Source organism: Ictidomys tridecemlineatus, chromosome 8, assembly GCF_052094955.1.
Source record: "Ictidomys tridecemlineatus isolate mIctTri1 chromosome 8, mIctTri1.hap1, whole genome shotgun sequence".
NCBI lineage: Eukaryota > Metazoa > Chordata > Mammalia > Rodentia > Sciuridae > Ictidomys > Ictidomys tridecemlineatus.
In genome coordinates this window covers 15629302-15653561 of record NC_135484.1, presented here as the reverse complement: position 1 = coordinate 15653561, position 24260 = coordinate 15629302, and the positions used below count along the sequence as shown (strand labels likewise).

The 24260-nt window shown below is 44.0% G+C and overlaps 1 protein-coding gene across 1 annotated transcript in view; it reads left to right on the top strand.

Moving 5' to 3' along the window:
• The first annotated feature begins 3281 nt into the window (after positions 1-3281).
• Positions 3282-24260, top strand: part of Ppp1r14c (protein phosphatase 1 regulatory inhibitor subunit 14C) — an 82719-nt gene continuing 61740 nt past the window's right edge. The window contains exon 1 of the mRNA XM_005321456.4: positions 3282-4121. Within this exon, the coding sequence (XP_005321513.2) occupies positions 3813-4121 (309 nt within the window). The 5' untranslated portion in view covers positions 3282-3812. The remainder of the gene's footprint in view (positions 4122-24260) is intronic.

Genomic DNA, 24260 nt, shown 5'->3' with positions numbered 1-24260 from the left:
CTGTGAATTCTTTCCCTACTTTTCATCACGTCTGAACACCAGAGAAGAATTTTTGTTAATTGCTGAGACAGAATTTAGCCTCGTGACAAAGGCTGTTCTTATTTATGCGAGTAAGTAGAGAAATCTATTTTTAAATTATGATTCCAAATCATAGAACCAAAGGTCCAGGAGGAGGCAGAAATGAGAAGGAACAAAAAAGGATGAAACAGTAGCTTTTCCAAAAATCACATCCATACCCTGTAAACAACATTGATCCATCAAGAACAATGAGACATTCTGAAAACAAAATTCTCTGGGTAACTGGTAAAATCCCAAAGGACAGACTTAATTTCTTCCATGTTTATGGTGATGATCAAACTTAAAATCAGCTTTCTTTTGGTCTTTTTGTTTTACCAAACTTCTGAGAGAATCTGAATCTAGGCATCATTACTCAAGACTGGAATATTATGTTCAGGTTTGGGGCCTTGGGTGGTAATTATACCATATTCAAGGTAGATTACCAGGTGTTGCATAATTATTGTGACATCTAGTCTTTAAGGAGTAAGAAAATTTGCATCTGAGTATAAACATTTGTACAGTATTTAATTATTTCCCTGGGGTTTTGTGGGGGGGGGATCTGAGGAAAGCTCTGGAATCCCTGTATAAGTCATCTTATCTAATAGCTTTTGGACACAAAGATCGTATTCAGAGATAAAAGTCTCTATATAATCCCCCCCCCCAAAAAAAAACCTTTCTAAAAATTAAGGAATGAGGAAAACAAATGGCCAAGTTAGGAAAATGCAAAGTTATGATGAACAGGTGATGCTTCCTTAGGTAGGCATTTCACAGGAGGGAGTAACTGCCTTAGGGTAAAAGTACTTCCCTTTTAATTCTTAAAAATCTCCAGACCCTTCCATTCACTAAAAACTATTCATTGTTTTCATTAGCCAGATTTAAAACAAAACTTGCATTCAACAAGTGTGTGTGTGTGTTGTGTGTGTGTGAGTGTGGTAGATGTGCAATGTGGTTGGTTGTGCTCAACTTATTATATTATATTCTTAATTTTTATTTTCTTATGGTGCTGGTAAAAGAAACAGGAGCCTTGGGCTTGCTGGGCAAATGCTTTACCAGTGAGCTACACCTCAGTCATCCAGGTAAAAGAGTCCCTAGCCTGGGCATAGTTTCTTCCCCCCACCCCCCACCCCCAAATATTTTGTCTTCCATTTTGGAAATCTGCAAAAGCATTATTTATTTCTACTTTCTGTCAAAATCTGAATACTGAGTTTTACTTTTTCAAACATGAAATAAAGCATGTGTGTGTGTGTTTGGGGGACAGGGACATCCAGTTCACTTCCAGTATAAGTTATGTCCTGGGTGGAGCAAGAAGATTTATAGAAAAAGGAGCTTTCCATGTTAGCTCAACCTCAAGTTGTTAGTCAAGGTGACTTATTCGGGCCTTTGAAGGCCAATATGCCCATGGAAAGAAACTGACTACTCACAACTTTCTACAAGTTCAGATGCCTACAACTATGTCTTTTAGTATCTGTCATTATTGAAGTTGTAAACAAAACAAAAGCTGAGTTTTAAGCACAGAGGAAAAAGCATCCTATGCTGTGAGGAAAAAAAAATGGGCACAAGAATTTTCCTCAGAAAGAACTTTGTGAATTTCCATAAATTCTTTGAAGTTATTCTTAAATGACTGACTTCATTGTCCAAAGACTCAGACTAAGGAGTTGGAATTTCCCACTCTTTGCCATACTGCAGGATCACAGTTACAATTATTACCAGAAATCTCAGCTCCGGAACAGGGCAGAGATTTCACGTAGTTTCTTCTTATTAATTAAAATTGTAGCTGTTTTTGTTTTGATTTAAATTCTCTTGGTTAGTGGGTTGGTTAAAGCTGGTGCTAGGGAACTTGGCAAGGTGCCCGATGTCTGGAGACAAGCTTCCTCTATGTGGGAGACACCCCTGTGGATTGCTGCTCTCCCTCTTTTTCCTCCTTGTGGACAGAATTCCATTTTATGGTAGTGCTCCCCCTCTTGCCTATGGGTTCAGCATTGAGGATGACTTACCCTACAAGGCAGATGGGGGTGGGTGATATGGAGAATGATCATCTGTCTCTATGGGCCAATTATGGTAATTCCTGTCCCTTGTCTCTGATAGATTGGCACAAAACCTCATCTTCTACAGGACAGCTGGTCTCTTTGGGGGGTGGAGATCTGATCTTTTAGCCTTGACCCTCTAATACTTCACATTTAGATCCTTCCCTATCACTCTTCAAGGCCTGATGTGTCCTTATGATGTACTGCAGTCATGGAACATTGGGAAAATCCCTATTTGGTCTCTTGCTCAAACTGTTGTTTGTTCCAAACTGAGGGAACAAAGGTGATCATGAATCTGAGTAGAGCAACTCTGTACATCAGAGTCCCACCAGCTAGTTATTTTTATTTCTGGTGTCGTTTCCAGCTGTCAATCTAGAATCCCACACCCAATGGTTTCCACCATAGACAGTGTTCCATGTAATGCGGTTGCCTCTTTTACCTCACGGAAACTTCTTTGAATAGCTACAAGTAACCCTTACCAACTTTTCTTGATTCATAAAAGCTACTCACTCTATTCACTTGTATTGGAACATCTTTGTGGTTTCTTTCAGTTGCAGAAACAGAAATGGATTGTTATGCACAGCAGAAATATGTGAGTGTGTCTCCCTGTAATTTTACACACATGCGAGTGCAGTTTTTGGTTTATAACTTCCCTCCCCACATCCTTGCACTAAACCTTATAATAAGCTCATTCATTCGTAATTCTATTCAGTTGCATGATGTTTTTCAAATAGAGTTAGTCAATGCATCTGTTTTCCTGGGTAAAAAGAGGTTGTTTGGAAAGGCATTGAGAGAGAGGAAAGCTGGCTGAGTAGGGATTGCAATACTAAAAATCTGTGAGCCCAGCAAGCCCCAACCGACGACTCTCTTAGAGAAATTCTTAGTGTCTGGATGTCCCTAGCCCCTCCACCCCAGCGCTGATCAAGCCTTCTGGCCCTTTAGATGTAAAGTTATCGTAGTGCCCTGCCTATGGTTAAGCAGATGCTTGGTAAGGAAAGAAGAACTGGTCTGGAAATAATTGCTCAGGCGCGGTAATTGTCTGATTGCACAAACATCGCCTCATCAATTTTTCTCACAATCCCAGAGAGGAAGCGGCATCCGTCGTGGCCTGAATAGGAATGCGTGTTTGGAGTCTCTGGGTGGGGCCGAGGGGGGGGGTACACTCCGCCCTCGGAGGAATCACAGCGGCGAGCAGAACCTTCCCTGTCCCTTCAGTGGTGGGCCCCTGCCCGGCCAGCCTGGGCCAAAGGCCGCGGGAGGTGACGGGTCTGGTGAGCTTCGGGACAGCGGGAGAAGGGCAATTTCCGTCTCCAATTCGAGAGAGCTCTGCACCGCTGCCACCCAGACCCGCGCCAGGGCCCTCCGCAGCCCGCACACCGCGGATCGCGGTGTCCACGCTCACAAATCCCCGCCCCCGCGGGCGACTCCCACGCCTGGGGCCCTCTCCCCCGGCGGGCGCCAGACCCCACCTCCAGCGACTGGACCCAGAGGGTCGGCGGCCGTGTCTTTAAGGCTGCGGTCCCCGCCCTCCCGCCCGCCTCCTCGCTCGCGCCGCCGCTCCTCCCGCCGCTCCTCCCGCCCTCCCCGAGGAGCCGGGCGTGCGCTGCGCTGCGCGCGGAGCAGGTGCGGGCGAGCCCCTCGCATGAGGTTGCCCGACTGACGGTGGTAGCGGCGCCGGGGGCTCCGCCCGCCCCTCCTCCGGGCCGCACTCGGACTCCGGCGCGCGAGGAAATGTCGGTGGTGACGGGCAGCAGCGAGGCGGCCGCCGGCGGGGCCGGTGGCGGTGGGGCGCGGGTTTTCTTCCAGAGCCCCCGCGGCGGTGCCAGCGGCAGCTCGGGCTCCTCCCGGGAGGAGTCAGCGCCGGTGGCCACGGCAGCCACTGCCGGGCAGGTTCAGCAGCAGCAGCAGCAGCAGCAGCAGCAGCAGCGGCGCCACCAGCAAGGAAAAGTGACAGTGAAATACGACAGAAAGGAGCTTCGGAAGCGGCTGGTGCTGGAGGAGTGGATCGTGGAGCAGCTGGGTCAGCTGTACGGTTGCGAGGTACCTGGGCGAGGGGACGGGAGGTTTGGGACCTCGCTGGCTCCTGTGTGCTTGCGCAGGAATTCCCTTCGGCTCCAGCTCCCAGGTGCGCGCAGTCCTGGCTCCCGGGCACTGAGCGCTGGGACCCAGGAGCTGCGCGATCTCTCTCCCCCGGGTGCCCTCTGGCGCCGGGACGCTGCGGCTGGGACGCCGCTGCCGAGTTTAGCTGCTGGGTGCCTGGAGAGCCTGCGGGCTCCCTTGATGGCGCGGGGCGGTAGAGGAGGTCTCTGTGCTGGGTCTTGGGAAGCGATTTTTTTTTTTGTCTTTCTCCGAGATCCGGATGCTTCTGGGCTACAACAGTAGCTACACGAAGTGGGGCTCGGAGAGACTCATCCCAGCTGTGCCTAAGCAGTGGTTGGGGAAACCGCAGCAGGAGAGAACAGCACCCACTACCCGGAGCTGGGCAGCCCAGATTTTGATGGAGAGAGAACAGGGAAGAAATCTTAAGCTGGGTAACAGAGAGGAAAGATTCTGGGGATCTCAGATATCAAAACCATGAGATGAATGCTTTCCCTTTTCCAGCCAGACCCTATGCGTTTCCCCATCATTGGTTCTTGTATTTCCAAAGCTGCACACGTTGGCCTTTGTTGAAGAAGCTTCTTTGGGGCTATTCAAGCTCAGTTATTCATTCCCACAGATGGGCGCAGAAGGAGACCCTTGGGCCCACCTCGTAAAGTGCCTAAACGGGTGGTGTGCGGGATGCCCAGGATCTGCCAGTTGGGGCGCTCAGCTTCCCTCCACATCACATTGTGGCTGCCCACAGTTCAGGAGCTAAGGTTATCCACGGGTCTGACGTACACTTTTGATACGGGGAGAAATATTTAAAATAAATGGTAACAAACATATGCTAGAAAAATGACGGAAGCCAAATGATCTCCCAAGAGAGTCCTTTAACAACAGTGATGAAGCATTCTACCTCTCTTACAGGAGTGGAGTTTGGAAAGGTGGAAGCATGAAGGGGATTAATAATTAAGGATATGGCTTCTAAGTTAAAGCTAGATTTGTGTCCATAAAACTGTTACACTCTTCAGCAAAAATGAAAGCCAGATGAACTCCCTGGCTTTACGACTGATTTGGGGGCATTCTGTATTTCACAGGGTTTATGGCCTATTGCAAATACATATTTTCTTTCACATTCTTATTGCACAAAGAAACAGCATTCTCATTGCTGACTACTGATGAATGATTATGATATAATGAAGCTTGACTGTATAATGAGCTCGTAAAAATATATTGTTTCTCCATCCCAGCTCTTACAAAAAGCCAATTTAATTGCCTAAATAAAAACTGGCCAAATTAAGAAGTGTTCATGGGATTTTTTTTTTTATTGGAAGTTGGTGGAACTCTTTAAAGAAACTATGTTTGATTTAGGTGGAATTCCAATTGGACAAATAGATGTGCTCAGTTTTGCTTCTGTAGAATCTAATTTTCATTTACTTCCTACTGTCTTTATACTCCATTTTGGGTTTGGAGTAGATTTAAGGAGGTTTGAGTTAATAATAAAAAAAAACTATTGTTAAAATTAACAATGTTTCAATAGATGTAGTTTGGGAAACTAGAAAGAGTTCTACTTACTATGTAGGTTGACAAACTATATATTTTATTATTTATTATTGGGGGGGATGGGGGCTAAATGTACTTTGTATTGACCATATTGGTGAGGTAAGCATTTTAAAGAGTAAATATGACCTTGAATCTTTTCCTTATACTTTTCTTCTCAGGTTTTAGAGCTTCAATTTGTAGCAAACAGCTTAATATTTGAAAGAGAGGCTTTTATAGTACTACAATACAAGATGCTGTGTATGTCATTAAAATGTGGCAAGTATTTCTTTGCAAATTGTTTGTGCAGTCATTAAAGGACAAAGGGATAAATATCATTGAGAAGGCTAGTTGGTCATTTCTCATTACTATGATGGTGGCAGACCTTCATTTGATAATAAAGAAACACTGTGGACTAAAAAGTAGCCAAATCAAGGATTATGACTTCCCATCTATTTCTCCACCGGTGGGACTCTATTTTTAGCTCTAGGTTCTCTTCTCTGATTGCCTTTCTGTGCTGATTGCAAGCATTTCAGCCTCTGGTTTTTGGATCTAAAAGGACCTACCTTGACTTATAGCTCTGAATCCTCTTGACTATGAAAATTAGGAAGTAGCCTTCTTATATTTAAAACTGATAATATTTAAAAATGTTTATTGCATGAAATTGACACAGAAGGCCAAATTGCCTGATTTCAAACTTCACTATAGCCAAGGCCTGAGTTAACTGCTGAGTTGAGGTAGAGGGTAAATAGATGTTAAGTTCAGAACTTTGGTATCAGACAGGATAGCAATTAGATGACTTTTCAGGATAGAAAATCATTTTCTTTTAGAGTGGCATAAAGCCAGATATTTAAAATTAGAAAGAAATGGGAAAGAAGTACACAGACCTGACTGTGATTTTGCCTAGAAGTTTATAGTGGGCAATCAGTTTTATTTGGAGAAAAATGCAATAAACAGTATTTGTTGAGTACTGAAGTATCGGGTACTGTTCTAGGCCCTTCATATGCACCAATTTATTTGGTCTTCACAGCAACCCCTTTGATGAGGGTGCTTTTACTAACAGTGCTTTACAAATGAGGAAACTGAGATTTGAGTGAGGCTGAGAAGCTTTCCAAAGCTCACCTAGCTGGGAAATGGAATGGGGGTGAGGAGTAGGAAGCCAGGCATTGTGACTCTGAGCCACCCACACCTGCCAGGCCAGCCTATAACTTTACAGGGTTCTTTGCATGAGCACAAGGAAATCCACATAGCATGTTTCCCAATACTTAAACCTTAATGAAAAAAGCTCATAGATATTTATATAAATCTGTTCTATTCCCCTACCTTGACACTTGTAATCTTCAGAATGTCCTAGAAGGCTAGGTTTGAATTTTGATTTCTTGCACTTCCCCGAGCTCTGAGCAGGAATGCAGTTGAGGCAATCAACCCCTGGCCTGGGTGTGTTCCCTTTTGGTTCCCACTCTGGTACAGTCCCCCCCCCTGGTGAGGCCTTTGTGTCCATTTGCATGTCCAATCTTTGTATGCATTTTTGGCCACCCTTGACCATGCATGCCTCTGGCTTACCCCAGTTCTAGTAGGACACCCTGCATACCCTGGAAGCTGTTTGGTATTACATGAGAAAATTCTGGGGACCTGAAGTTCAGCTTAAAATCAGGTTTCAGATAGGTGGGTCTACTTAGTCCTTGGATATCTCCAGGAAGGTAGGGTGTGGCAGGAGTAGAGCCCAGGGATGTGGCCCCTCCTACCCAGTCTGAGGGCTACATTGTCCGACAGCATTCATGGAAAGGAATCATACAGTTTGCATACATAGATGGATTTTTTATTAAATTCTAAAATGATTAGCTATGTGTTTATAGTTCTTTTTCATTTCATCTTCTTGTGGGAAAGCTTGTACAGAGAGTTAATTTTTTTTTTAGTTAGGAATTTGGTTGTAATGGAACTGTTAGGTTAAATCTACACCCATATGTAAGGATGTCTATTTTAAGACATTTTCATATTTCTTCCAAACCCTGACTGTTTTTAAGAGCATTTGAAATCTGGCATACTGTCTACTCTGACAAGTGTTGCAAGATGAATTACTGGATAAGTCATCGATTTTTTTTTTCAGTCAAGATAACATCTGTACTTCCAGTTTTGCAGTTTGGTCTGCTTTGGAAAAGAAAGTAAGTTGCTAAGCTCAAATTATTGAAATGCCAGTAGCTGCCTAGCCATGAACAATCTGTGTGCTGGGGTAATTGCTGTGCTATTCTGACTGTCCATTTGGGGTCTTCCTTTTGCTTCAGGCATCTGCCTTTTTAAAAGGGGCCTCTAGCTTATTACATTTTTTTCATCTTCTTGACTCTAAAATCCTAATCCTATAAAAGAGTGTTTTTTGAGTTTTCAATGGTGACACAGAAAGAAATACCCGGTAGCTTGCTGCCAGATGCATACACAGACACATAGATATATAGAAAAAGAGTTTCACTAGGCACCAGTTAATCTTACTCCATGTACTAAAGAAAAATTATGAGTCATCTAAACCATGATTTTGTTAATGTTTAAATGCATCATTCTACAAAAATCCCCCTATATATATATAAAAAAATGCAAATTTCTCTTCTGTTTTATTTTCTGTAAGTGCTGGTTGAGACCCCCAATTGATTTCCTAACACAGTTGTGAGTTGTGACCTGCAATTTAAAAAAATCTTACTTGAAAACAATCAATGAGGTGAACAGAGAGCCTACATTTGGGGAACAAATTTTTGCCACACACACACACACACACATCAAAATAATCTCCAGGATATATAAAGAACTCAAAAACATTAACACCAAAAAACCAAACAACCCAATCAGTAAATGGGCTAAGGAGCTGAACAGATACTTCTCAGAAGAAAACATACAATTGATCAACAAGTATATGAAAAAAGTTCAACATCTCTAGTAATTAGAGAAATGCAAATCAAAACTACTGATTTCACACCAGTCAGAATGGCAGTTATCAAGAATACAGACAACAGTAAATGTTGGTGAGGATATGGGAGGATATGGGGATATGGATATGGTGGGAAAGGCACACTCATACATTGCTGGTGGGACTGTAAATTAGTGCAATCAATCTGGAAAGCAGTATGGAGATTCCTTAGAAAACTTGAAATGGAACCACCATTTGACCCAGCTGTCCCACTCCTTGGTCTATACCCAAAGGACTTAAAATCAGCATCCTGTAGTAATGCAGCCACATCAATGTTCATAGCAGCCCAATTCACAATAGCTAAACTGTGGAACCGACCTAGGTGTCCTTCAATAGATGAATGGATAAAGAAACGATAGTATATATTCACAATGGAATATTACTCAATGATAAAAGAGAATAAAATCCTGGCATTTGCAGGTAAATGGATGGAGTTGGAGAATATCATGCTAAATTAGCCAATCCCAAAAAACCAAAGGCAGAATTTCTCTCTGAGAAGTGGATGCTGATCCATAATGGGGAAGGGGGAGGCATGGGAAAAATGGAGGAACTTTGGGCAAAGGGGAGAGAGAGTGGGCAGGGGGCATGGGGACAGGAAAGATGGTGGGATGAGATGGATATCGTTATCCTAGGTACATGTAAGACTGCACATAGGGTGTGACGCTGCATCATGTACAACCAGAGAAATGAAAAGTTGTGCTGCAGTTGTGTACAGTGAATCAAAATGCATTTTGTTGTCATATATACCTAATTAAAATAAATAAATAAAAAAGAAACATAGCAAAGAAAAATTTTAAAAAATGTTATTTGAGAAATGGAAATATTCATAAGTGATAGATTTGGCTGACATTGATGGATACTTTCTCTGCATATGCAAGGTTCATGTTATCCTACTAACAACCTCTTATGCCACCCTTTTGTGGATGTGGAAACTAAGGCAAAGGGCAGTGAAGTTATCATAACCAGGGCCATCAGATGAGTTGTGGCAGAGCAGGGGCGTGGCCAGGAAATGAGAGCTGGCCCCTCTGTGCACCCCTAATTGCCTGTCCCCCCATTGCTGCTATGGTAACTTCTGATATGGTGGGTAGTGCCCTCAGGGACACCAGTGTCACTGGGTTTGTTCTTCTGCCTGGATGAGGCCTCTCATTTTAAGTTCAAGTCCCTCCTTTGTGTGCAGTTTCCCACTCTACAGCATCAGATCAGCCTGCTTTGCTGCTTTGTTAGCATGTCTGCTGGGAGGTAAAACTGCTGCTTAGAACTCAGCTTGTAGATTATTTGGTGCATCCCCACTGATTTAGTATTTGGGAACAGACTTTTCAATAAAACTGCTTGAGGAAAAGGTCTCCATAACCTCAACCTATGAAGAACTAAGGAGTATCTTAAACGTAAAGGATCAGTGGATAAAAGAAGTCTAAATTGCAAAGGAAGAAAACTGCACTTTTAATTCCCCTTGCAGCAACGGGCAGGGGATGTTAGTGTCGGGCAGTGGGGTAGGAGTTCATGCTGCATGCTAGATCAACCTGAGCGTGTGAGGTCAGGCAGTTTTCTCAACCCATTGGAGACCCCCTTTTCTCATGTGTTTAAGGGTATCATCTTGTGATGAGGACTGGATAGAAAACACCAAGTACAGTACCCGGAACACAGTGGGTGTAGACTTGGGGGTGTTATTGGGGCCATAACTGGCGACTAGCTGTTGGATATTCTCTGTGATGTGGGGAAGGGAGAGTGGGAGCAGGGGGCAGGGAAAGGACAAGAGATTCACATAGATTGGGTGCTAGACTTTTAGGAAAGTGATGTGTGGGTACTTTGTAGTCAGAGGTGTCACTGTGTGCTTGAACTTGAACTTGGCAAATATACTTGAAATCATTCCCTCCTTTCCTTGAGCCTTTCTCATCCTAAATGTTTTGGTGGATTTAAGAATTTGAAGGCAGGAGCCATTTTAACTGTCATCATATATATCCCTCCTAGTGTGTAGTTCTTCAATCTTGAAGGATTTGTTTGAATGAATGAAAGAGGAATTTTCACAAGATGTTTTCAAAGTCATTGATGTTTTATATTGAAATTAGTTGGTGGTGTTTCTTTAAATTTTAATTTTTTTCTTTTTAGATACATATGACAGTAGAATATATTTTGACATATTATACATACATGGAGTATAACTTCCCATTCTTGGGGTTGTACATGATGTGGGGTTTCACTAGTCGTGTAATCATATTATGAACATAGGAAAGTTCTGTCTGATTCATTCCACTGTCTTTCCTCCTCCCATTCCTGCTTCCTTCCCATCATTCCAGTCGGTGTTTCTTAATCAGAGAGGTGAAAAAAATCAATGTATTCTTTTGTTGCTAGAACCCACACCATACTCTTGCACCATTACTGTTTTATTTCAGCATTGCTGGAAAATATACTTACTTTCATTGATTTACTTGCCCCAAACATGGACTTAAAGGTGGTAATGGTAGCCATTTGCTTTTAAATTTAGATTGAGAAAATGCCTTTGGAAATTTCACTGTTTCTTTCCTGAGTCGCTGACTGCTCTTTTCCTTGCTCTGAGGCTCCAGCAGGCACACACATGCTCTGCCTGCCATCTCAGCTGCATGTGCACGTCTGGTGTGTTCTGTCTTCCTCCCAGCCTGGACACAGCCTTTCCTGCCCTCTAGCTCTCCTCCATGAAGTCTTCTCTTCCTACCTGGTGGGAGGAATGTGGTCTGAATTGTGTTTCTAGCTGTGCTTTGTCCATGTGATTTTATTTTGTAGTTTCTTCTTGTCTCTTTTTAAATTGATTATAAATATATATAATTATGTATATACATTATATATATATAAAACACAGTGTATATATATATATATATATATATATATATATATGGAGTAGAAATTATTCTAATTAGGATTCCATTTTTGTGGTTGTACATGATGTGGAGTTGCACTGGTTGTGTATTCATATGTGAACATAGGAAAGTTATGTCTGATTTATTTTACTGTCTTTTCTATGCCCATTTCCCTTCTCTTCCCTTCATTTCCCTTTGTCTAATACAATGAACTTCTATTCTTCCCCGTTATTGTGGGTTAGCACCCACATATCAGAGAGAACATTCAGCCTTTGGTGTTTTGGGACTGGCTTATTTCACTTAGCATGATAGTCTCCACTTCCATCCCTTTACTGGCAAATACCATGGTTTTCTTCTTCTTTATGGCTGAGTAATATCCCATTGTGTATAGATGCCACCTTTTCCTTATCCATTTATCTTTTGGGTCCTGCACTCTACTCTTTCAACCTTCACCTGTCTTTTCAAGGCACCTTTGGTTATGGCCCCTTCTCCCAGCTGGTGTCCTGGCAGCCTCTTCCTGTCCAGGCCTGCCCTGCGGTCCTCCAGGCACTTCCTTCCATGACCACGCTCTTCTCTGCCCTCTGGTCATCTTCTATTTCCACCAGCCCCTTGGATCACCACCCGCTGTACACAGGAATGGCTTCCCTCCCTCTGTCTCACGGCCCTGCTGCCACCTTGCCCTGCTCCTTCCCGACTGTCCATTTTTCTAGAAGCTCTGTCCCCACCCAAGACACACACCTCCTCTGTCGACCATGATCTGATGCCGGCTCCCCCCATGGCTACCCCAGAACCTTCTTGTCTCTCAACCCTGTGAGTTTCCTTGGGTCCTTCTCTGACTTGACCTTCCACCTAGTGAGCTGCCCACATTCCTTCCTAAGCCTGTCTCCAGGTCTCATTCTTTTACTCTCCCAGCCCTGACCCCCTTTCTGGGTTTTCTTTCCTGGGCTGGTCGCTGGGCCCCCAGCTCACTGTCTTCTCCGCTTCCTTCGCTCCCTCCCGCTCTCCCTGGGTGGTGAGTATATTCCCAGTCAGTTGCCGTCCACCTGCTGACAACTTCCAAATCTGCGTTTTTGTCCTCGATCTGTTTTCCGAGTGCCAGGCGTATGCAGAGTTCTTAGAAATGGACAACTCCCTGGGTGCCAGGGGAACCTGGGGTCAATGGTGTGAGAGGAGTTTGATACCTTCCTCTGCACACCTGCTCCTCTTCCTTACTCCCTCCATGCAGGGCAGAGCTGCTGTCCCAGTAAAATATCATGTGGCATCCTTATCTCTTGCCCTCCCTGCCGGTCACACCAACGCTCATGAAGTCCTGTTGATGCTTGTCCTTAGAGCTCTAGAAACTAATTTCTTTTGAAAAATTTTATTTGTTCTTTTTAGGCATACATGGCCGTAGAGTGTATTTTGACATATCACACATACACGGAGTGTACCTTCCCATTCTTGTGGTCGTACATGATGTGGAGCTACCCTGGTCATGTATTCCTATGTGAACACAGGAAGGTTCTGTCTGATCACTCTACTGTCTTTCCTATTTCCCATCTCCTCCCCTCCATCATTCCTTTTGTCTAATCCAATGAATTTCTATTCTTGGAAACTAATTTCTTGACTTCTCCCGATCGCTGCTTTAGTCTAGCACCTCGTCATTTCTCACTGGTATTATAGGAATGGCCACTTGAGTCTAGTTTCCTTCAGGTTACGAGTACTACTAGTACCCTCTACTACTGCTGCTACTGCTACGGCTTCTGCTGCTAATTCAGCTCCCAGGTGAGGGCCGCACATTTCCTCTCTTGCCATCCATCCTGGAGATAACTCTGTGAAGTGAGTGGTATTCTCTTATTTTATAGCTAAAGAGACTGAGATCAGAGAGGTTGTTGCTTGTCCTGGTCTAAGGTCACAGTGACGCCAAAGTCACTTGGCCACGATGCCGCTCTGGCTTCGGACAGCTACAGTGTTCAGTTCTTAGAGCGTGCTCTGTCCTCCAAGAGCTCTCATCCTTCCTCATGGCAACTCTGCAGACCAGGTGACGAAGCTGAGGCACAGAGGGCTTGAGCTGCAGGCCCTGGTGGGAGGCTGGGTGGGCCTCCTGGGCCCAGCCTCCAGCTTAGCCTTGCTGCGGTGTTCAGCGTAGCCACCACCCCACGCTGCTGCCCGAGAACTTCCTAAGATCCAGGTAGGAGCTTGCTCTCCCAGCCTTTAGGCAGAGCATGAGCACCTTAGCTTACTGCCAGGGATCAGGGGTCTTCTCTAGAGTCACCTGTGCTCATCCCCCGCCTGCCTCCTCAGCTCTCAATTCAGACACCAGCGTGCGTCAGCAGGCACTCCTCGGCCAGAATCATCTTCCCCATCCTCCACCTCAGCACCTGCCTCCTGCCTGGGTTTCAGGCTGCCACTGGCTGGTGTCTCCTCCAGGAAGCCCCTCCGCTCTGCCCCCCTGCAGGCTGGCTGACCCGCCTTTCTAGGACCCCTTTCTGCAATCCCATCTCCCACCTCGATGCACTTCCTGGAGGCAGAATCTCACCTCTTTATAGCCCCGGGGTGACTCTTAGGCTTCTGACTGCTCTTGGGTGTCCCTGCTGTGGACTATGTTGCCTCAAAATTCATAGGTTGAAATAACCCCCACTGTGACAGTATTGGGAGGTGAGGCTTTGGGGAGGTGATTAGTGCCAGAGGAGGTGCTAAGAGGAGAGACCCTGTCATCAACAGGGGCTTAGTGCCCTTATAAGGAGACGAAGGGACTAGAGCACTCTCCCTCCCACGGGAGGACATGGCAAGAAGGCAGCCCCATCCAGCCCAGAGGAGGGCCCTCACCCAGAACCCAGCCACACCCACACCCTAATCTTGGGTTTAGCCTCTGGTACTGTGAGAAACAAATGCTGTTTCCGCTTGGTCTGAGAATTCTGTCATAGCAGCCCAAGCCGACCAAGACTGTCCCGTATCTGACTGTGGAGTGAGTAAGACAGAAACTGGTCCTTTAGGGCAGTTCACTGCGCATTCCAGAAATACACACCCCACATTAAGTGCACTAATGTAATTTGGCCCTGCCTGCCTCGAAACCGCTCTTTCATTGTCGACTTGAAGTTAACAGTCCTTTGTCGTGGTTATGAATTATAACAATACAGTCCTTTGAACCTGGGAGTTAAAAGGAAGTTGTCATGATATAAAGCCCAGATGCAGGGGTGATACGAGTCTTCAAAGGAAGCAATCACAGGCTACTGCCATTCTTCTCTGTAATTTTCAGTTTTCAGCATGCACAAGAACACTGTTTTATTGCAAGGAATCATTCATTTCTCTGGGAGTGGAAGTGCTGCTTGTACTAAGAAGAGCTGAGTGCTTTTCCATCCGCAGATAAGATTCAGAGTGACAGGTTCGCACAAGTCTCCATAGAACAAGGAATGAAAAAGCCCAGGTTCCTGCCTCTGTGGACAGTTCAGGCCAATAAATCCTCACCAGGTTTTTCCTAGTCAGCACTGGCATTTTGGAAATCTGTTCCACTGAGTAAAAGCTTGGAAAAAGGAAGAGACCAGAGTGTAGACGAGTTTCTAAAGCATCATTTTATGATTGAGGAAAAAAAATGATCCAAATAGAGCCTTTCTTTTCGGAAAGACTTTGAGGGGAAACTGTGTCCTGTGGCCACTTGTGTGTCTTTGCATGTGCATTTGAGTGTGATAGCCGTGCATGCACTTCCTTAACTCAAAGCCTGTTTCCAGGAGAGGATGTGACAAATGAGTTGACATTTTAAAGGAAGGGACTAAAACCGATTTAATTATCTTTCACTTTAACGAAAAGAGTGAGGGCTTAAGTAAGAGAAAGCGATCTCCCCTGCTGAAGTTCAGCAGCGAGTAAGCCAAGGCAGGATTATTATTTGTGGGCTTCGAGAGCGCTGTTGGCATCTGTGAAATCAGATCCTTCGGGAGGGGCCCTGGCCTGCTCAGTTCTGCTCTCACCTGGCTGCTGTTTACCCCTGGGTGGCCTTGGCAAGTCAGCATCACCGTAGTACTTTATATTCAGGTTTTCTTTCCTCATATGAAAAAAAAATGGGGGGGGGGAGGCTTGGGGCTTTACAGCTCTAACCTTCAGAGACTCTGTGATACAACTGGCTGTGTATTGCAGAAAGGGAATCTTATTAAAGGGAGGGTGATATTGGGAGAAGAAGAAACAGAAATGTCTTTCCCCTTCCAGGCAAACCTGAGGCCAGAGTGAGACTGCTTCTCGGTAGGACAGTCTAACTGGCATGGCTGACTCCTGGCTGGGGTGGGAGTGACGTCACGCTTCACTGGAGGTGATCTCTCTTGTGATGGGACTCGAGTAGGGACCAGGAAGGCAAGGATCAGATTCATTTTCAGAACTTGCTTTTTCCCTTCCCCCTAACTGTCAGCTTTTGGGTTAAATTTGAAACCTAAGAGTGTAGTTGCTTAGAGTCACCTTGTCTGCTTTTTATTTCTTTTGCCTTTAATTGGGTTAACCTTTAGGAGGAGCTGGCATATCTGACATAACAATTTTAGGCGTATAACTAATAACATTGGTTCTCTGTTCTCATTATTTGTTCTTTGTCTTGGCAGCTCCTAATGAGCTAATGGTGGTGTTTATTTTAACTTGGGGAGGTTTGAGTTGAGATAGAAAATGAATACCAGAGAGGGAAAACCACAGCAGTTTTAAGGGATAAAATTTAAAAAGGTGAAATTACAAATCAGTCTGAATATATCCATATTAAGCAAATTAATTTTCACCGGAATGTCATGTTCTAGTTAACAAAAAGAAATTGAGATTTCTCGTGGGCAGTCCTGGAAGGAAGTGGAAAGCAAAATTTATGACTCTTTATAATATTTGTTTATTTTGTAGAATGATAGAATCGTGAAGCACCATCAGATAATCCCATTCAACCCCCACAAAAGCTTGGTGATGTAACTAACTAGTTATCCCATTTTCAAATGAGAAAACGGAAGCTCAGAGGAACTTTGCCTAACATGCCTGGGTTTAAACTGCCAGAGACAAGAGCAGGAGACGGGAAGCCGTCCCCCCAAACTGTGAGCACCAATCTCACCTTAGGCCCTGATCAGTTCCATGTATTTGAGCATGTTTGACCCATCCTCTGGGCAAGTCTTTTATAATTAATTTGATACATTTTCCAATATGCTTCATCTTAGTTGAACCATTTACAGGATTTTGTTCTTTCTTAGACAAACCATTGCAACCATTTCTTTAGAAAAAATTCAGATCCATTAGCTTTCAAGTATACATCTCAATGAGTGGGTTGTTTATTTCTTTGATTGCCAAGTTGCACAAGCGGTTAGTAAGGAGTCCTTATGTTCTCTAGCTATCCATTTAGGTGGAATTGGCTCCATGTTCGATCTCTTTTGAGGTTAAAAGATGCTCTGTTATTTTTCTGTGATGTGGCAGGTGGAACCCAGTGTCTTGTGCATGCTAAGCACGCTCTCTACCACTGAGCTATACCCCCAGACCTTAGAAGGTCACTTAAAAAAAAATCACGAGATACGGGGTGTGTGTATTTAAAAAGAGCAGATATTACTTTTGACATGAAACAAGTAAATATGTTGTGAAAACCCCTGAACAACTTGTTTGGATTATGCTAACAGAGGCTTTTGCTCCAGCCCTCAGCACAGTGGTTGATGATCTGTTAATCTCTTTCTCTTTTATTTTACGTGTTGGTAGTGCAGCTGCCAGAACTACTTCAGTCATTTCTACTAATTCTAATAGACTCAAATCTGTTTCAGGCTAAGGAGGGAAGGTGTTGAGTTTTCAGATCGGCAAACATGGCTGCTTCTCTGCCTCGTTCTTGGGAGCTCAGACTCTCCCAATACATTAGTCAACTGGCTTTTCTCATGTGTGCAGTGGGGTGTGGCAGCTCCCCAACAAGTCGAAAGCAAATGACTCATTGATTTGGTGCTAAAACATGATTATGCTTGCTATAATGAAAACACCCTCCAAATATTAAAACTAAAAAAAAAAAAAAAAAAAAAAAAACCACGGACTGTCTCTGGAAGACAAGTGCCTTTTGTTAAGCTAAAATTTTCCATTTCTTCATCAAACACCAGAAGGTTCACCATTTAGTAATCTTATACGAGATTAGATGGATATATGCTTAACTAATTAACACCTGTCTGCATTTAGATAAATAAGCCATCATCTACTCTACCCTGAGACTCAGAACACATTTAGCTGCTGGCCATGGCTCAAAGGTCTGAGGGGTCCCCTGTTAAATTTGAGGGGATGGATGGTGGGCTATAGCCAACGAGTGAACCATCCCGAAGTTGAATTACCTAGCAACTCTAAAGAAGAAGAAAATGAGGAGCTAGTTTATCCCTGACACCTTACTATAAGCTGCAAAGGAGGGAAAAGCTCGAGACAAGAGATACCAGATAAAACATTTGATATAGTGGAATTGAAATTGTCATGCTGGTCATTCTGAATAAGGCTAATGCCCCCACCTGGAGTCCAGGGGCAGAAGGCAGGAATCAGCTCCCTCTCCAGAAACAGGGCTGTATCCTCCTCCCTCTGGCCCGCTTTACAAAATCACAACTGGAAAGTTCCTATGTGTGGTTTCTCATGGGAGGTATGAATGGTTGGTCTGGTTTCAGAGGTTCCTCTTGGTTACCACAACAGTTCTTTATACCCAGTGAGAGGTCATTACCTTCTAAGATTGTCCCTCCCATTTCCTTGGGGGAATTGGGTCTGCCCAGAAGAATGGAGTGGCCACCTACCCCCATCCACTTCTCTTCCTAGAATAGTTGTCCTGTGCTGTCCTTAGCCACCTTTAATTTCCCCCTTTAAATGATCTAGGCCTCTCGGAGATGGTCTAAGAATTAATAGTATTGAAAATCACTCCAAGATAAGCCCAGGATATTTCTGAAAGCAATATTAGTGATAACTAGTATTCTTTTATCAAAATTAATTCTACCTTGTTAATACATATATTCAAATTAAAGGTGTGTTCTACAACCAGAAAGGGGGTGGAGGCCCATGTTTTTTTTTTTTTTTTCTAAATTTTTGGGCAGAGTTTCTGCCTTCATTTCAAATGTTGGTTACATACCATGTTTTAGGAATATAAGATAATCTAATCAGAGCCTCAGAATGAAAAAAAAAATCTTGGTTTGCTTCAAGAGAATTACCTTCTTGCAACACCATCTATATATCATATTTGAGTTAAGTAAATAACAATGGAAAACATACATTCTGGGTAAAAATCTTTTTTTTTTCCTAGGGTATCTTTTATGTGTACCCAGAAAAGATAAGGGATAATTCATAATAAATATTAACAGTGCTTTTTTAGTGTCATTATGGATATTTTTATTTTATTTATGGTGTATGCAATAAACATGCATTTCTTTTATAAGAGAAGAACCTTGAAGTTATTTTTAGAAAGAGGTGGGCATGAATATCCCACTCTTCTTACAGTCATGGGTAAGAGTAGGACATGTTTTAGGTCTTTTTTTGTGCTACTGTGACAGATACCGTGCGGACTGGGTACTTTCTAAGCAATAGAAGTTTATTTGGCTCACAGTTCTGGAGGTTGGGACATCCAAGACCAGGTGCTGGCACCTTGAAAGAGCCTTTGTGCTGTGTCCTGACTTGGTGGAAGAGCAAATGAGCCTGCCCAGGACGGAGGCAAAGAACTGGGCCAAACTCCCAACTTCTGCAGCCATAGCCCCCCAAACAGCTCAGTCTTGTCTCCGAAGTTAAGCAGCCAGACCTAGTTAGTCCTTGTCGGGAGAAGCCCACTCCCTCCGTCACTGACCCACTCCTCTGTGAGGGCCTCCGTCTGACCACAAGGGCTCTGCCCGACCTCTGCACCTCTTCAAGGCCTGCTGCGTGCTTACTGTGGCAGAGAAATTTCATGAGTTGTGGAGGGGCCCTGGGGTGGTTGCGGGGGGGGGGTAGGTCCTGTCCTGCACTGGGCTTTCCAGTGTTGACAGCAGCTCCTATGGAGTCTTGCATTTTCTCCTTCTGAGGAAGGCTGGCATTCACACTTTTAAAAATTGTAAGAAACAATGGGAAAAAAGAAGCCAGCATTTGTTCACATTCACTTCTTTACATTTTCAGCATAAGCAATTGTGCCAATTTGGGAAGTTAAGACCTTTTCATTTTGGAGAGGGGGTAAAAAGACTATCTTTGGTAAGGATGGTGTCCCCATCCCTGGACAGAAGGAAAGTTAGACGGGAGGTCAGGTCACCCCTGTCCTTCACTAGGGGCCTGGCCCCTTCCACCTGCTCACAGGGATTTTTTTCTACCTTGGAGCTCAGCCCCTTTGTGTGTGTTTTGGCCCTTTGAGTATCCTCTTTTTGAAGTGCCCACGAAAAGGAGAAAAAAAAAAAAAAAAAAAAAGAAAGGGAAAGGGAAAGAAAGAGCAAAGCAATTTTCAGTTTGGTTGTCTGACCTATATCCTGGACTGATCCTTGTACACCTGGGTACAAATCCTTTGTCAGAAACATGTGCTGTCGGTATTTTCTTCTGCTTTGTGAATTGCCTCTTTCACTCTCTTAATGGTGTTTTTTGGTGATCAGAAGTTCTTAATCTGAATATTGTCCATCTTTCCTGTATAGGTGGTTGACTCATTTTGTACCTTGTTTAAAAAACCCTTGTCTTCTCCAAGGTCATGACAATTTTCTCCTATGTTCCTTCCACCCCCATACTAGGGATTGAACCCAGGGGTGCTCTACCACTCAGCTACATTCCCAACTATTTTTATTTTGAAGCAGAGTCTCCCTAAGTTGCCCAGGCTGGCCTTGAACTTGGGGTCCCCCTGCCTTAGTCTCCCAGGTGGCTGGGATTAGAGGCATGCTATGGATTAAAGTTCATTTTTCCCACTTGGCTATTCAGTTTATCCAGCACCTTTCATTGAAAAGACCACCCTCTCCCGTTCACTGTAGTCACATAGTGCTATGGATGCTATTCAATGTATGCATCTGGGGGATACCAAATGTTTGTGTCTCCCTCAAATTCATGTGTTTGAATCATCACTCCCAGTGTGATGGTGCTAGGATGGGACCTTGGGAAGATGCTTAGGTCATGAGGATGGAGCACTCATGAGTGGCATCAGTGTCTTTATAAAAGACACAGAAAGTCTCCTCCCTCTGGGTTCTCTGCCATATGAGGATACAAGTGGGCACCCTAAGAACCAGGAAGCCGGCCTCACCAACATGGGATCTGCTGGCACCTTGATCTTGCACTCTGCTGCTGGTCAGATATACATTCTCTTGTTTAAGCCCCCTGGTCAATAGTACTTGTTAGAGCAGTCTGAACTGAGGCATGAGACCTTTCATGTGTGTGTCCAGTTTGATTCCAGTGAGTGGGTTTCCATGCTGAGTGGGGCCTTCCTGTCTTGCCCAGTAGACTCCTTCTCTGTGGCGCCCTGGCCCGGGTTCTGTAGATGGTCCATAGATATCAGCTGGTTGATAGGTCTGAAATTACCTGTAGCATATGAGCCCTTTGCCAGAGGACTAGGTTCAGAAAAGATACTCAGATTTCATTTTGAGAACAATTTACTTGGTTAGTTAATTTTATTTCTTCAACAGGTCCAAATATGGTTTTGGACCTGTCCTGCTGGCCAAAGTCCTAGGGAAGACCAGAATATCCAGTTGGTTGCACTGTATTTATTTAACTGTCTAGTCACCTGATAAATATGTATTATGGGTCTCCTATGTGCCAAGCTAAAGGTAGAACTGAAATAGTGAAATTCTTTCTTGAGTTTCTATTTTTAATTTTAGAATATTTGTTATTTCTTCCTTTATAAATTAAACACTCAGCACAGGGAGAATTTTGGGAGTTTTATTTCTGGGATAGCTTTGTTCTATTATAGTTATTTAAAATTTTTTTTTTGTGTGTATGATAGTCTGGGTAAATAGGCAACGAGCCTAGTAATTAGAGCTTTTATGTTGCTATCAAAGTATTTTAAGACAAACACCCTGCAAAAGAAAAGAGATTTATTTTTAAAAGTATGGTATTTCATATAGCAAATTCATTAAGCAGCTTAATAATCTTCTCACTTAATGCCAGACCCTTGACAAAGTTGAGAGGGGGGTGGAGGGAGGAGCATTTGTGGGCAGTTAGCATGGACATGGGATATGCCAGCGTTTCCTTCCTGCAGATTGGATGGAAAGTGCTGCTCTTGCTCCTGGTGAACTATCTGGGGCAAGGGGCAAGGAGGCTGCTCCTGTGGCTGCCATCTTGCTGGGTTCTTCCAGGGCCTGCTTCGTGTCATAGGGCCTCTCTGCTCCTTGCTCCTTAGAGGACTGTGAACTAGGAGTGGCAGGGAGTGGGCAGAGGCCCTGGCTGGTGCCATCCCCAGGCCTCCATTGTTGGAAGTGGGGGTCGCCTCCACCAGCACTTCTCGCCTCCCTCTGCCTGTTGCTGGTTGCCAGTGTCGGCAGCTCCAGAGCCTTTTGTGGACACGGGAAAGGATGCCGTGGAGCTGGGTCTGCCCCTGGAAAAGGAGATAGATTACTAAGGGAACAGGGTGTCGGATGCTATGGACTATGACCTGCTTGACAGGACTTGGATTCTCTTTCTTATTTAGTCAATGTCATCTCAGTTTTCTTTAATTTTTAGTTTCTTTCCATTGAATATTTTATGTAGCTAGGGAAACCTCACCTATCCCCGAAGCCACTAATTCTGTATCCTCAGTTATCTGGCACAGATGGAGAACCTGAAAGGAAGCAGGAGGAACTTTGGGGACGCAGTGGGATCCTAGAGCTGGGCTCCTTATTTATTGGACGGAGCTGTGGGCGGTCACTTAGAGCTTGTTTACGATTTCTTTAGACAGATCCTAACAAGCCTGGTTTTCTGGTTTCTCAGTTCGCTGGGGTTTGGAAGCACAAGGCTCCTAGATGTAAGCCCTGGGAGAACATCTCGAAGTGACAGCTGACAGCCTGTCAGCAAGGGAGGAGACAGAATCTATAAAAAGCTCAGGAGACTGGAGCCATTTTATATAAAGAGCTCCCTGTGTGGCAGGGTCTCCCTGCCAGGCGGCACAGTGGGTGCCTGATCATGGGGTCAAGTCATTAAGGACACCCCAACCTCGTGGGTCTCTTCTAACCCATTTGTAGAGATTCTCAGAGATAGAGTTTCCATGTTGGGTACATGAAATGCTTTTCTTTTGTGGGACCACTCTTTGCCTCAGGTACTAAATAAATAACATCATTCTTCCCGTTTCCTTTGTCTCCCTTCCTTTCCCTCCTTCCTCTGTCCCTGATGGCTCTCTTCTCTCTCCTTCATCCCCTCCCCACATGGCTGTCTCCCCTACAGCTTTTCTTCTCCCTTTCACTTTCTCTCTGCCCCTCCACTTGGCTCCTGCCCTTCCCCAACACAATATAGTTTCCCATTTTTCCTTGTCTTTGAAGTTCACATGCCGTCAGCGGGTTGCGGGTAAATGTTTAACCACTGGCTCTCACAAAAGGCCCCCGATTCACAGCTTGTACAGATCTCCTCATGTAAGAGCTCTCTCCAGGGTTGATTTCAGGCTCCCGCTGTGAAGCTGCTGAATGTGGCTGGGGAGCAGATATTTCCTCCACACAGACACGATGGATCAGAGTAACCTCAATATCCCAGATCGTGGTCAAATGGAACAAAATAATTAGAAAGTGATGGGTTTTGGAGTACTTTACAACTTTGTTTTTAAATATAATTGATTGACTTGTATGTTTATGTGGTTTAATGTTCACATTTTTAGTATTACACCTTATTTAACTCAATATGTCCAAGCATTACCATTTTAACATGCAATCAACATAAAATCATTAATAAGACTTTATGCTCTTTTCAAACGACATAATCTTCCATGGTAGTTAAGGGTGATATTGTGACACATTTGGACCAATGAGATGAAAATGGAATTCATTTTATGGAGCTTCTGCATAAAAATTTAATGGTAGCTGATTCTGTTGACATGGGAACTTTAGTCTTTGCCCTGACTTCCTGATATGTAAGTAGAAGGAGACAGGACAGTTAAAAACAAAAACAACTAAAAAGGTTCATCTGTGGCATCTTTGAACTGTTGAACAAATGCCAATATCCAACTCCCTTGGACTTCTCCACATATGGAAGCAAAAAGCCCTATTTGGTTCTGTAACAGCTGTTAAGAACTATATTCCACCAGATTTTATTCCATTTTTTTTTTTTACAAACAAAGTGGGGTGTGACCATTATGTGAAGATTTTTTAAAAATTGTGCCATTATTACTAACAACCATTTACTACTAAACTGTCCTTGGTGCAAGGTTAGGATACATGGAATACTTTTGAATACTGTTAACTTGGGTCAGCGATCGTGTGGTAAAATGGAGAAAGTGTTACTGTTAGCCACAGTAAACCATCCCTAACAGAGAAGATGTCCTGTGACCAGACTCCTGCCTATGCTGAGGGCACAGGACAAGTGTGTTCCGAGTGGAGAAAATTCTAGGTAGACGAAAAGCAAAAGTGCAAAAACCTGTTTAGGAAGAAATTGAAAGTAGAATTCCTTTTTAAGTTATAAATTGCTAATTCTACATTATCAGACATTCTCAAATCCTAGTGGCAAAACATTCTGTGTACAAGTGTGCGTTTTGGGTAGCATTCAGTAGGGGGTGACTCATGAGGAATCAGCCAGGTGACCAACTGAGGCTGGAATGTCCACTGTCCAGAGGCCTCACTCACATGCTCAGGGAACTTGGGGCTGTGGCCACTGTGCCAGTCAACCTATAGGCTTTTCTATGTGCTACTTCAGTTTCATTGCAGTAAGTGACTGGGTTCTAAGTGAACATTTAAATAAAATCAGGGAGAATTTGTC